Source organism: Macrotis lagotis, chromosome X (genome assembly GCF_037893015.1).
Source record: "Macrotis lagotis isolate mMagLag1 chromosome X, bilby.v1.9.chrom.fasta, whole genome shotgun sequence".
Lineage (NCBI taxonomy): Eukaryota > Metazoa > Chordata > Mammalia > Peramelemorphia > Peramelidae > Macrotis > Macrotis lagotis.
Window position 1 is genome coordinate 180,201,185 of NC_133666.1, and position 15,811 is coordinate 180,216,995.

The following is a 15,811-nucleotide window of genomic DNA, read 5'->3' on the forward strand; positions in this document are numbered from 1 at the left end:
GATTTCAGAAAGAAATTGTCAAATCAGAAATATACATTATGCTCATTTCTATTAAACTCAATGAACTAGGGATCAAGAGAGCTAGGAGAGATTCAGTGTAGGGATTGTATCTCTAGCCCATGGTTAACTCTTAAGGCATATCATAAATGAAATAAAATAATAATGAGTTTTTCTTTTGGATATAGTATAAAGTCAATTAAATCTGTTGGAAAAAATGCAGTGTTACTGGGAAATTCTGAAAAGCTGAGTACCTCCTGATGGTTTTGGATACCTTACAGATGTGTTCTCCAGAAAAGAAACAGAGAAAGAAGAATGAGAATGTATTTTTTTATCATGGTTTTACAAGTCAGAGAATACCATGGTCTCAATCTATGGTACAATGAGTAAATTTAAACAAAAAAGTTTCCTTCTGAAGGGAACTTAAACAACAAATAATAATTATTCCCAAATATGAATGTAAAATTATTCTATATACTTTGTGGGAAGGGAATTCATTACTCTGGAATAATAAAGTAGCATATCAATGAAGATCCTCTCCTGTGATATTTATAAAATTTTTCTGCTTCACAGTTTGTCTATTATTCATAGAGAAAAAAATTATTCACGAGGCCAACAGGATGATACCTCAGTTTGTGATATGTTATTTCAGGCTAAAATAGAGATATCAATGCTGGAGACATCTGGAAATGTGAAAGAATGTCTTTCAGCTAAGATACTCCTTGGAGAGTTTGAATAGTTACTGAAAAAGTCAGTTAATCTTTCAGGACCTTAGTTTCCTCATCTGTAAAATAAATAGATTGGGCTCAATTTCTCTAAAGACCTTTTCCACTTTAAATCTATGAGTCTAAGGAAATTCACAAGCCTCTCAAAGAAATACTACAAAACACCTGTGTTTGCATCAATATAGGGTTTCCCTCCAGTGAAGAAAAGTAAAGTCCTCCCATTTAGAAGTCAGCTTACTAAAGCAATCTTTATTATTTACTTTGCCCCAAAACAATCATTATCTAGTGGCCACATTTTTGGAGATGAGACTCATGATCTGTGACTAGATTGACTTTTCAATAATAAACATAGTCTGTCAGTAGGCAATGTCTTTCAATGTCTTTTCACTTTGGTAACCTAAGCTAAGGTTATACTGAATTAGAACAGATTGAAATCCCAGGCTCACCCTCCAAGGCATGATAAATCTTAAGGATAAGAATTCAGTGGAGAAGAACAAAAGAATTTTTTTTTGCATTAAAGGAAACAAATAATGTCACTGAATATATATATGAAAGAAAAAAAACACTATTTAAATATCACTATGATCAGTCAATTTACATTAATGCAATATAATAAGAGAATCAGATAATAAATAATCTTTTTTTCTAGAAACAGTAGATATTCATCATTATAGAATATGTAGTTAATTAAATTGTTTTATTCACTATAATAGAAACTACTTTCATGGGCACAAATTAACATTGACAATAGTAAAAACAAGGAAGTTATGGAATATTTTTCTTCTGTAAGAAACAATAAATAAAATGAATATAGGGAAGCATGAAAAAAACAAAAATTGAGGCAGAATGATGAAAGCAAAGTCAAGAGGATACTATACACAATCATTTATGAAAATGCAAATGGAAGGAATAATAGCAAAAAATTAATTCAAAATGAATGTTGCCGAATTATAAATATTCTAAGTATGATCACAAAAAGTAAATATGAGAAGATATGATTCCCTTAGTCCTTGTAGAGTGGGAAGTCTGTGGAAATAGAACTTGCATTTCTAGATTTTTTTCAATATTTCAATCAGTTTTAATTAACAAATTTAGCAAAGTGGCAGGATATAAAATAAAGCCATGAAAATCATCAATATTTTACCATATGAACAATAAAGCCTAAGCACAAGAGATAGAAAGAAAAATTCTATTTAAAGTAGCTGTAATACTAAGGGAATCAACCTCTCAAGGCAAACCCAGAAACTATATGAACACAATTACAAAATATATTTCACGTAGATAAAGTCAGATTTAAATAATTTGAAAAACATCAATTGCTTATGGTTAGGTTGAGTTAATATAAAAATGACAATTCTATCCAAATTAAATTAGTTTTTCAGTGACATACCAATCAAACTACCAAAAATTATTATTTTTTTTACAGAACTGGAAAAAATAGTAACAAAATTTATCAGGAGCAACAGAAGATCAAGAATATTGAGGGAATTGATGAAAAAAACTACAAAGGAAGCCTAGTTATACCAGGTCTAACCACACTATAAAGTATCAGTCATCAAAACTACATGGTACTCCTTAAGAAACAGAATAATGGGCCAAAGGATTAGAGTAGACACAAAAGAAACAGTAGTAAATTATTTTATAGTCATTCATTACTGGACAAACCCCCAGACATTAACCTCTGGGATACGAACTCACTATTAGACAAAAGATGCGAGGAAATTTAGAAAATAGTATGGCAAAAACTAAGAAGAGACCCATTATCTCATACCCTATATCAAAATAAGGACAAAATGGGTATAGGATTTAGACATAAAGGACAATATGACAAACCAATTAAGGAAGCAAGAAATTATCTATGGAGAAAGGAGAAATTTATGACCAAATGAGAAATAGAGAACATTATAAATTGCAAAGTGGATGATTTTTACTATATTAAATTAAAAAGGTTTTGCTCTAAGAAAACCAATGCAACCATGATTAGAAGAAAGGCAGAAAGTTAGGAAACCATTTTTATAACTTGATAAAGGTCTCATTTCTAAAATGTATAGAGAATTGAATCAAATTTATAAGATTACAATTCATTTCCCTATTAATAAATGATCAAAGGATATGAGCAAGCAGTTTTCAGATGAAATTAGTCATGTGAAAAAATGTTCCAAATCATTACTAATTAGAGAAATGCAAATTAAAACAACAATGAGATACCACCTCACCCCTATCTGATTGGCTAAGATGACCAAAAAGGAAAATGATCAATGTTGGAGAGGCTATGGGAAAATTGGAACATTAACATATTGTTTGTAGAATTGTGAACTGATCCAATTATTCTGGAAAGTAATGTGGAACTATACCCAAAGAGCTGTAAACCTGATCATACCTTTCAATCCAACAATGCTAATACTAGGTCTATATCCAAAAGAAATAATAAAAAATGGGGAAAGTATCAAATGTTCAATAATATTTATAGCAGCTCTTTTTGTTGTGACAAAGTATTGGAAATTGAGGGGGAATATTGTGAATTGGGGAATGGTTGAACAAGTTATGGTATATGAATGTTATGGAATATTATTATTTTATAAGAAATCATGAGTAATCAGATTTTAGAGAAACATAGAAAGAGTTACATGAAATTATGCTGAATTAAATGAGCAGAACCAAGAGAACATTGTAGACACTAACAATACTGTGAGATGATCAACTTTGATAGATGCAGCTCCTCTCAGAGGTTCAGAGATCAAGGACAAATCTGAGAAACTTACTATGGACAATGCCATTTACAATCAGAGAATAACTTCAGTCAGAATACATAGCATGCTTACTTCTTTAAAACTTCTTTTATGTTTTTTTCCTTCCTTTCTCACCTCCCCCCCTTAGTTCTAATTCATCTTTAACAACATGATTCATGTCAATATGTTATACACAAATATATAGGCACAACTTTTACCAGACTGTTAGCCACCATGGGGAGAGGGGAGGGAAGGGAGTATGTGGAACTCATAAATTTGCAAATGGATGAATATTGAAAAACTACCATTGCATGTAATTGGAAAAATAAAATAAAATTTCAATGAAAAATATATTAATCAGTTTTGTTTTTTCCCTCATGTTTGTTTTTCTCTTAAAATTTTCATGTAAAATAATTGCTAGAAGGAGATGTGGTGACAGATAATGGAAGAAACTTGGATTATATAAAAAACAAAATATGTCAAAACTTTTTACAACAAAAGAGACAAAATGAGAAAAACATTTCATTAAGATAATGTAGAAAACATCAGTTAATAGGTTTACTTAGTTATTAGGGGGTATTGCAGTTCTTTGATTTCTTATCTATTTCCAACACTAAAATACTAAACAAAAAATTGAAAAATACTAAAGTTTCCATAAAAAATCTTTGTAGAAGGACCATGAAAATAATATATCAAAGAAAGGAACTTTTTTGCAATCTTGACAAATTGTAGGGCAAAAAGGCAAAATGAAATCAGGAAAACTAACATCAAGATTTAAATCTCAGAATTTCTATTTGTTTAGTTATTTCTTAAGAATAATAGCTAGGGGTGGCTAGGTGGCATAGTGGATAAAGCACAGGCCTTGGAGTCAGGAGTACCTGGGTTCAAATCCGGTCTCAGACACTTAATAATTACCTAGCTGTGTGGCCTTGGGCAAGCCACTTAATTCCATTTGCCTTGCAAAAACCTAAAAAAAAAAAGAATAATAGCTATATTCCCACTATAATTCTACTCAATGTTTCATCATATTGTGAAAATGTCCTTGGATTGTCAAAGTGTATACAGATGGGATTCCTCACTCTGACAGGCAGAAAGGCTTCAAATATAACTCCATTTTTGGATTGGATTTATATTGTCTGAAGACTAACAAGGTATGTTCAGAGAAGGTGAAAACAAGTGTGGCCAGGAAAGTGATGAGATGAAGTTTGAATAACAGTTATTCTCAAAAACCATTGCCAAAGATATAGAGGGGTTATAATCTGTATAAACAAAGGGAATACTTCATCCCAAGGAATTGTCAGACTAATGAAGTATAAATTTTTTGGGAGGAAACAATCACAATGACAAAGCACTTGACTGCAACTCAATTAAACTGTTGAAGAAATAGACAGCTATTGGAGCGGCCTACTATGTCTTTCATAAATCTTGCAAATAGTGACTTAAGAAAACTTCAATAAACTAAAGTTTGTGTATGTCAGAGACTACTTCAACCCACTATTGGTAAGTGACTCCTTTGTCCTTAAAGATTTCTTAATAAGGCAACTTCTGTTTTACTGCAAGATACAGAACCAAAACCTCATACCCTGCATCAGCTAAACACAGAGGCTATCTGTTAACATGGCAATGTATAGACTCCACAAAGTACAAATCCATCTATGCTCTACTCCACCTACTGTTAAAATTTTTCCTGTCTGCCAATCATATTGAAAGACTTTTTGCAGTTTTCCTTCCTATTTTAAGAACTCAAAGGCTGTTTGCGTTGTCCACAACAGCTGGGCTGTGGGTTCCCAACAATTACTAGCTGAAGGGGCCAGGTTAGGGAAATTTACTGACATTAGGATTGACAAATTAGGGCTAGATGGATATCTGTACAAGTGCTTCTGCACTAGCTCCCAGTGTTATTCTTTACATATCTGGGATAATATCAACCCATCTTTGAATGAAGAAAAGTCTTTAACAAATTTTTGGAATTTGATTTTTCTTTGTAATTTGATTAATCTGCTATTTGTTACCACAACCTCAGTAGCAATCAGTACCCTCAGAACATATCTAGCACTTTAGCAATATTAGATGAATCTCTCTTTGGGATTAGAAATGGATACTTAATCATATTGTTGGTTGATTCATTTATTCTACATTTTTGTTGTAGTGGTATTCCAAGTGTGGAGCAAAGGTTTTTTAAAACAAATGTTTTAATTATTTTTCAAATATATGTCTGTCTGCCTCCCACTGTTTGAAATTCATAGCAATTCCCAAACTATGCCTGTTTAAGCAGTCTCCCATAACTCTACTATATGTGCTACAAACAAATTTGAAACAATCTCAAATACCTCTGACGAATTGTAAAAACTTTTGGGAGACATAATCTGGCATGATCTGAAAGCAAAGGCAATTTGCTAAAACTCAGTCTCAGTGATAACCCCTCATTCTCTTGTATTTATTGCTCTGGAGACTTAGATTAGGTCTAAGTGACTCCTTTGAAAGCACAAGGGTTCAAATCAGCTCCTTTACCTGATTCCATGAATCCTATGGCTATCTGCAAAAAAAAAAAAAAAAAAAGGAATATCAATAGGCTTTTGAGTAGGAAACAACATTCCCTCTCCTCCTTTTGTTGGAGGTTTATTTGGAGCATTTATTAGTCTATCTATCCTGGATGAGTAGAGAGGCAGTCTTAGTGACTGATAGTAATAGATGTATCTTTCAACTAAAACCTATTTTCCTCTATCATGGAAGAAAGATCTGGGGCCCTTTTTAAGTCAACTCTTCCACAAATCAGGAAAGTATCCCCAAGTTCAATAAAAATAAAGAAGTTAAAGATAATAGGCTTGGGAGATTTTTATTTTATACTGTCAAGAAGTTGGGGAGAGGTCAGAGTCTAAGGTTACAGTGAAGTAATGGTATTTCAAAAAGTGTAGCACATTGTTTCAGCTGAGGTTGAGAAATAGAAGTTAACAATGGGTCATCAAATAGAGATTTTGAATCAGGTGCTCCAAAAGGTCCCTGGAGAGTGTCTGTATACCAAATCTGTGATATGTCCCAGAATCCAGGAAGCTTAGATAAGTGGATGGAAAAATATCACCAGCATCTTCATGATCATTATTCCTCCTCCTCCTCCCCTTCATGCTCTATCCTTCTTCTACCACTACCACTACCACTACCACTACCACTACCACTACCACTACCACTACCACTACCACTACCACTACCACTACCACTACCACTACCACTACCACTACCACTACCACTACAGGATTTGAAGGTTTTCAAAGAGCTTACAAATAGTATTTCATTTTATCATCAAAACAAAGTTGGAAAGCAAGAACTATTTATTATTTCTATTTTTAAAATGAGGAAATTGAAGCTAAGTAACTTGTCCAAGATATACAACTACTAAATATTTGTGGATAAATTTGAACCCAAGTCTCCCTGACTCCAAGTCCACTTCTCTATCTCCTGAACCATCTAAAAAAGACTAATTAAATGAATTGTGTTCCCTGTCATTCTTGCCTTCTCATTCAGTCAATAAATATTTTATCTTTTTTTGGATTTACTCCTTTAAAGTCAGCTTTCACAACAGCTTATAAACATCCAACTCACTTACATCTGAATCACTCTGGATAGCATGGTACCCTGCCAGGTAATTTGGACTAGGAAGACTTGAGTTGAAATGGGAGGATACATAAGCAAAACTAAGAAGTCATTCTGAATGAAGTATAAGTGTGTATGGAAGGAGGTAGCATAAAACAAAGCTTGAAAAGTTAGTTGGAGACAGATTGTAAAGTTTTTTTTTTAATGGTAAACAAATTTTTATTTGGTTTTGGGGCCTCTAGGTGGCACATTAGAGTGCTGGTTCTGGAATCAGGAAGAACTGAATTCAAATTTGACCTCAGATACTTGCTAGTTGTGGGATCCTGGGGAAGTCACTTAACCTGTGCTTCCCTTGGTTTCCTTATCTGAAAATAGGAATATTAGGGGTACCTACTTCCCAGGACTGCCCTGAGGAGTAAATGAATAATATTTGTAAAGTGCTTAGCAAAGTATCTGGTATACAATAAGAGTAATGTTAAAGTTTGTTTCTTTTTGTTTGTTTTTCATTCAGTTATGCCCAACTTTCCATGATCCTATGGGCCACAACACACCAGGCCTCTTTGTCTTTCAGTATCTTCCAAGTTTGTCCAAGTTCATGATATGAATGTTAGCTATTGCTATTATTTGAGGTAATAGTTGATAGAAGTTGAAATCTGTGCTTCAGGAAAATCACTTTGGCAGGTGTGAGAAGAGTGAATTTAAAAGGGGAGACATTTGAGACAAGGGGACCAATTAGGAAGCTATTGCAATAGTCAAGGTGAAAGGTGATGTGGACTTGAAGTAGGATGTTGACTGCATAAGTAGATGAAAGGAGTTTAATTTGAAAGAGCTATGGAGTTAGAAATGACAAGATCTAGATTGGATATGTAGGGTAAGTAAAAGTATGGACCTAAGGGATTAGAAGAAAGGTAGAATGTTCAACAAAATAGGAAAATTCAGAAGAATGATATATTTGGTAAGAAATAAAAGGTCAATTTTGCAAGTACTGAATTTGAAATGTTTTCAGGATATATAGTTTGAATTCCAAGAGGAAATTGGTAATGAGGAACTTGTATTTTGTAGAGAAATTGTACTAGAAATGATAGATCTTAGAATTATTAGCCTAGAAATGATAAATCCTCTGTGAGTCAGTGTGGTTAACAAGAGTTAGAGCATAAAGAGAAAATATAAGAGTATCCAGTACTAAGATTTGAGATCGAACTAGAATTAGAAGATATGAATGTTAATCTAGCAAGGAGACTGAGAATAAATGGTCCTTCAAATGACCCTAAGTAGTTATAGGGTACAGCTATGGGCCTATCTGGATAACAACTCATTCCATTCAGTGAGACACCTAATACCTTAGTTTAGGGTATACCAGCTCCTACATTATTCTTGTAAGTTAATGCAAAAGTTCTTAAAGCTCCATGCCCTCTGAATATTAATCTTCTGTTTGGCTGCTTCAAACTTTTTTAAATATGGAACTTAATGATGTACAAGAACCAATGTAGGATCTGAATATGGTATAAGTGTTTTGCATTCTTTATTAACATTTTATCTGGAAAACCAAACCTGGAAATTAAGAAGTGTATGAAAAGAACTCTCCTCTTCTTTCTCATGACAAAGAAATTATGGATGTTTTCAAGCATCACACCCTGGACTCAAATATCTTGAGAAAAAGGAAACAAGATATGGGAATATATATAGTCAATTACAAGGAAAGATTTAGTCATTAATGATCTTAGTTGTCTCAAAGAACATTTATACCCAATGGACAAGATGACCTATGGATCTCACATAGGCATAATTAATAGTTGGATGAGTTTCTCCATTCCCTTTCCCTTTTTGCTCTGCTCCTGCTGGTATCAGGGATGATAAGGCCATTTTGTGTTCAGTTCTTTTCAGTACTGTCCTACTCTCCATAGCTCCACAGAGGATTTTCCTGGCAAAGATAGTAGAATCGTTCGTTTGCCATTTCCTTTTTCAGTTCGTTTTACATATGAGAAAACTGAGGTTAACAGGGTTGAGTGATCTGTCTTGGGTCACATAGCTGGTAAGCATCAGAGGTTAGATTTGAACTCAGATTCTCTTGATATCTGGGACAACACTTTATTCACTATCACCTAATTGCTCCAAAAAATGAGCAACAAGGAAAAGGAATTGTTAGTCAGATTTTTACTAAGGTTGTTACTGCAACAACTTTGTGAAATTTGTTCAGGTCTTTCATCTGTGTCTGAATATTTGTGACCCTATTTGGGATTTTCTTTGGCTAAGATACTGGAGTAGTTTAGCATTTCTTTCTCCAGCTCATTTTACTGATGAGGAAACTGAAACAAACAAGGTTAAGTGACTTGCCCAGGGTCACATTACTAAGTGTCTGAAGATTTGAAATCAGGTCTTCCTAATTTCAGGCCCATACTTTATCACCTGTGCCACCTAACTGCCCATATCTAATAGCAAAAGGATATCTCTACCATGCCTGAATAATCCCTCTTCTTTCCATTTAAAACAAGGACCATTACAAGGCTTAATGTCCAGGAATAGGTGAGACCTAATTGGACCTATCATTGCTCATAAAATCTCCTCCAGCCTCACAGGTCTCTGGGTGAAATCAATTACTTCTTTCTTTCAAGAGATAAAATCAAAACTCACAGCTTTAATCATTAAATCACAACTATACAACTTTTAGCAAAATTGTCCACCTTCCCCCATATAACAGTCACTTTAATGAGTTCCTGACCACAAGTGTCATTTTGGACTTCCTTCACAGATATCTTGTCTCTATTATAAGAACTTCAGGCTTGAAAACATGTGTGAAAGTGTAGTGTGTAAAATATGCACAGGGCAGGATAAACTAAGACTATGCATAAAGTTTTTTCCTTCTGAAATATGATGGATAAAAAAAGAGTAGGATGAAATAAGCCTTGAAAGGTAGGTTATAGGCAGATTAGAGAATGTCATAAATGTCAGGCTAAGCAGTTTGCATTTGATTGAGTAGGCAGTGGAGAGTCACTGAAGAAGGTTTTTGAACAAGGAGACAATGTGATTAGCGAGGATGTCATATACTTTAGGAAGATTACTTTCACTGTTGAACTTGATCAAAGAAAAGAGAACCTAGAAGCAGGGAGAAGATTTAAGAGATTATTACAATAATCTAGGGAAAAGGAGAAAAGAGTTTGAACTAGGGTGGTGGTTAAAGGAATAGAAATATGGGAAAGATTTATCCACATACAGACTACAGGCCCCAAAAAGTGGATTGTATATAATGCCAGAGCTTAGCACATAGTACCTGGTACACTACAGGTACTAAATAAATGTTAAATGATTGATACAACAATGTACATTATTTTATTATTTTACTAGGATGAATGAAGCCATTTGTGCATTGATGACTGAAATGTAGAATGCTAATATTTTTCACGGAGATAGATGTTTTTTGGTTATGATAAACTAAATAATAAAAATAATAATAAATATATAAATATATATATATAAATAATTAAAAATAGATAAATTTGCTAACATTCCAGAAAATTGTTAATCATATTACCTAATTAATTAATTGTTCCTCATTTAATTAAAAATATAAACAATCTTTTTCTAAACTTATAGATCTTAGGCCCTAATGATACCATGGAAAAGTATGATTTTGAGTTGACTTCCTTTGTTTTTCCAAGGATATGTCACTATACTTTTGTGAAATTAGACTAAAGAAGCAAAAACAAATGGTAAATACACAAGAGGAAATTAATATGGGAACATTAAAATTAAGAGCATTGTACTAAGATTATTTACTTCCTTAAAAGTTGCATTTAGATATTTAAAAGACTATACAGCCTGTGATTTCGGAGTGGTTTTTCTATTATCAATTTTATTATCAAAAGCTAGATTACTGTCAGAAATAATTTGGGGGGGGGGGTGTAAAGGGGAAGTAGTCAAAGACCAAAAGAAAAAGGAATTAAAAAGTAGTACTCTCCTCACCCCCCTCTCCTCCTGCCTTCAAGATAAGGGAATAGATATTCTTTCTTTTGACAAGATTTTTAACTTTGTATTTAGGACAAAAAACAACTTTCCATTTTAATCCCTTGATATTCAACAACTATTTATTGTCCAAATGATTCCTTTTTTTTCCAGATAAAAAAACATATTTTACCCTAGTTAATTTCTCTGAAAAACTCTTGAACAGCACAGTGCTCACTTTATTGCTATTGAAAGCACCTGGTAGAGTATTAGAAACTGATACTATTTCTTGGCAACTTCTAATTCCTGAAAGTTGAAATAGCCAGTCAATTTAAACTATGGGTCTGCTGGGTATGGTACTGCTCTTCTAAGTTAGAAAGTGAAAAACCATAAGAACACTCTAGAGATATTAGAGATAGTTCCTTTCCCTGTACTGATACTAGTACATAATACCAGAAAGAAAAAAAAAAGTGAAGACTTTTACTATCATGAAATATATCATAAGGATTATAAGGAAATGACATAGAGTGTGGACCACAAAAAAAATTAATCTTGCTAAATATAAAGTGAATTTGAATAAGACCATCTGGTAGACATGCATTTTAAGCTACATTCCATTCTCTTTTGTCATCTCAACATTTCTGTTAATTGCAAAGGGGGTTATTATGTGCACAGAAAGAAAAAAATGAACATTTTTTTCATTAGAGTATCAAAATGATTATCTCAAAATGTTGTAAAGATGACACATTGTTCATTTTCCCATATATTCTAGCCATTTCACTCACCTCCAAAATAATAGATGTCTCCTGAATAAATCTGCATTGGCAGCACAAAATGCAGAACTGAAGTCAAATCATTATCTATCATTATACTCAGGTGATTTCTTTTAGCAGATAAGGAAATGGAATGCCATTGTCCATTATTTAATTCAGCTCCTAGGAGGAAAATGAAATCAGTTACAAAGAAATGTTTATAAACTATGAATCACAATAAGTCCTTCAAAACAATGTGATTCCCTTCACTCAGTATCTCAGATAAGTATAGCATTAACATCTAGAGACAGGAGTGGGAGGATAGAATTTAGATTGAAAGAGAGAAACTGAGCCAAGTGGGAAATCATAGCATTCTGTGTGTAAATGGAGAACAGTACTTTCTTCCACTTGTCAGACCTCAGCAGAAGAGGAAAAACAAACAAATTTTTTTGAACAAACCCAGACAATTCTGGATAGCCATAATATTATACTTATCTAGTGGATAAAACAATACTGCCAGAATTTCTGAAGAATGCCCTTTTAGAGGGAAATTTTACTGTAGGAAAAATTGCCAACCTATTGTACAGAATTAGGATATATTAAAAAACCAAGAGTTAGCAAATACAATGATTACTCTCATTATATTTGTGAAATCATTTTTATAAAGCTGTTAGAAGATGTTTTTCCCCAAAGTTGATCTTTGCAGTTACCCTATAATTGTCACTCAACTTATTTTAGCAGTCCATTGGCACCACTGAAATAGAAGTGGATCCATATGAATTTAATTTATTGCAGATCAAATACTAATGTTGTGCCTACTATATGAAGAAGGTACTAGGTGCTAAGGATCCTAAATGAACAAATGAGCTAACAACAATAAAAAAATGAAAAAATGAATAATTTGAAGAGCATCCCTGTCTTCAAGGAATTTATAATATACTAGGGAAATACATCATGGTAAAAAAATATATATAATTTTAGGTGTAAGGCAAGTGAAGCACCTCTGGATAGTACAGTGCCAGACCTGGAATCAGGAAGAACTGAGTTCAAATTGAGCCTCAAGATTTTTAACTACCTCTGTGTGTGAGCCTGGGCAAGTCACTTAATCCTCTTTACCTCAGTTTCTTCATTGTAAAATGATCAATATTATGGAATTTTATTGTTCTATAAGAAACCATAAATGGTAGTACTCTAGAGAAGCATTGAATGAATTTCAGGATCTGATGCTGAGTGAAGGGAGCAGAATCAAGAGAACAATGTACACATTAACAAGATCTGACATGATCAAATTTGAAGGAAGCAGCTACTCTCAGTAGTTCAGAGAGCTAGGAAAAGTATATTAGACCAGCTATGGACAATGTTATCCCCAGCCAGAGGAAGAAAAACAAAACAAAACAAAACAAAAAACAACCCTTTGGAATTTGATGAACAATTTATAAAAATATGTATCTCTTCCCCTTAATCCTAATTAATCCCTTTAATCCTAATTCCTCATAATGAAAATGACTAACCTGTAAACATGTTTAGCAAAAATATATATATACAATGCTAACTTGACTGCTAACCTCTAAGGGGAGGGGGATGGGAAGGGAGAATAGAAGTAAATTTTATATTTTAAAAATGGACATGTACATATGGATGAAAAAATAAATAAATGAATAAAATGACCTGGAGAAGAAAATAGCAAACCATTCCAGTATCATAGGCAAAAAAATACAAAAAAAAAAACCAAACAAAAACAAAACCCAAATGTGGTCACAAAGATTGGAAATGACTGAACAACCACAATGATAGAGTAATAGGAGGCAGCTAGGTGACTCCCATTTGTAAAACTAGAGAAGAAAATGGCAAATGATTTCAGTCTATTTCTAGGAAAATTCGAAATGGGGTCAGGAAATGACAACAGCAGAAAGATTGGAGGAAGCTAGGTGGCTCAGTAGACAGAGGGCTAGGATTAGGAAGACCTGTGTTCAAATCTGACCTCAGATCACTTACTAGTTTTGTGACTGGGCAAGTCACTTGATCTCAGCAGTTTACTTTAATCTACTAAAGAAGGGAATACAAATCATTCTTGTATTTTTGGCTAAAAAAAGAAACAACAACAAAAAATAAACAAGGATGTTACTGTAATGCTGTGGTTCACAGAGTTAAGGAGAATCAGGTATAACTGAAGAACAAAAAGGAGAATGATAAGTGCAATTTAGAAGGAATATGACCTATGCCTTGGTCACATTCTAGTCTAGTTTCCAAAAATTGACAAGCACTATGTCAAAAACTGCTAAAGTGAATCGTATGATTAATTCCTCCCACTTTTGAAATTCAAAAACACCGTTTCTCTTAGAATGAAAATGATACCATGTCTATATTTAAATAGAAAGTGGTTCTCAGTTCTGGACAGCCTACTTAAATTAAGATTCTTCAATGAGCAGAGGATGCCATGTATCACAAAGATTTTATATTGTCAATAAGCTTTTGATTATTGGTACTTTAAATGTGAATCTTTTCCCCAGTGAGTGCCAAGTAAAAATAATACTCATAAAGCTAAAGCAAATCAACCTTGGTCTTCTCTCTATAAATGAAACCAGAAGAAAGAATGATGACTCATGATGTACTCCACTGAAGAGGCAAAGAAAAGAGCTGTAGGAGTGGTTTTTTTGTATTCAATGAAACAATAAAAACATTTCCTGAGATCTGGTCATATCCCATTGCAATATTCATGATAAGCAGTTGCAAAAGTATCACCACAAAAATATGTTTCCTTTATATGCTAGTATCCATTGTAGAAAATAAAGAAACAAAGAAATTCTACAAGGAACTTGATGAAACCCTCAAGAATAAATCAATATGAGGTTTGATACTCAGTGATGCAAATGTGTCAAACATCAGGGGAAGGGAAAAAGGGGAAGGAAACAAATATTAATGGTACAGGCACTTTGATAACTGTTTTACACATTTCCTTTTATCTAATCCTCACAACAATCCTGTAAGATTTCCCTATTTCACAGTTGAAGAAATTAAAGCTGACAGAGAGATTAAGTGACTTGCCCAGGTGACTTGAAGCCAGATTTGAATTCAGATTCTTGTGACTCAGGTCCAGTAGTACTCTATCCACCGAGTCACCTAGCAACCTCAAGAATATAAAAGGGAGATATATCTAGTTAAAGATTTTCACTGCTGTGAAAGAAAAAATACAATGTAGAGTCCATGTTAAGGAGAAACTGGCAGGTTTTCTAGATCTTCTTGGTTCTGGATAGGATTGAATTGATTGCATTGAACCCCAGAACATTACAGAGGCTCCTGAAAGAAATCTATAACCACTATAGAGTCTAGTCTGAACATTCACAAGGGAAACACCAATGGAATGAAGAATATCTCTTCCTCAAATTATGACATGTATTTGTATAAATAACCAAATGAATTTAATTATCAGTATATATTTTTGGGACATGAAGTATAAATGACTTGAACATCAGTCAACAGTCAATAAATATTTTTTAATTAATAGATCAAATCATTCTCGTGAAAATCTATCAGTATACATTTAGTACTATATGACTCAAATATCAAATTTCATAAGAATAGAAAAGATTTCCCACTAAAAGTTAAATATCAAAAACCCTCTGATCCAATCTTTAACTTTCATCTTCTCTACTCATTAAATGAAAATTATGCTATTCCCCAATTCCACCAGCAAGACTACAATATTTATAATTCATTTGTGTTTTTAAAACTCTTTGATGTTGAAGACATACTCAATACAAAACAAATCCCAATCTAGAATTTTGAAACTTGAAACAACAAAGATTAAAAAAAATTCAGAGTTCTAACATTGTTTTGATTTGTGAGAAATAGTAAAGGAGAGATGCAAATTAACAAAATTAATACATGGAGAATTTCAATGAGCTACTTCAATAACCCATGATTTTGTCAGTGTGGGAGTTGTAGCTACTGACAGAGATTGTGACCTGTCTATAATTTAGTCTTTGAGAGCTGCCAGATTCTATGATAAGTCAAGAGACTTGCCCATAGTCACAGAACTAAGTGTCAGAGATAGTATCCCAACTCATTTTTTCCTGTAATG

The 15,811-nt window shown here is 33.2% G+C and overlaps 1 protein-coding gene across 2 annotated transcripts in view; it reads right to left on the bottom strand.

Annotated features, from left to right (window-relative positions):
- The window catches only part of CNTNAP4 (contactin associated protein family member 4), a 588,793-nt gene that overhangs the window by 159,037 nt on the left and 413,945 nt on the right, over positions 1 to 15,811 (bottom strand). For both annotated transcript variants that reach the window (XM_074208780.1, XM_074208782.1), the window contains exon 9: positions 11,764 to 11,913. In XM_074208780.1, coding sequence (XP_074064881.1) covers positions 11,764 to 11,913 — 150 coding nt within the window. The remainder of the gene's footprint in view (positions 1 to 11,763; positions 11,914 to 15,811) is intronic.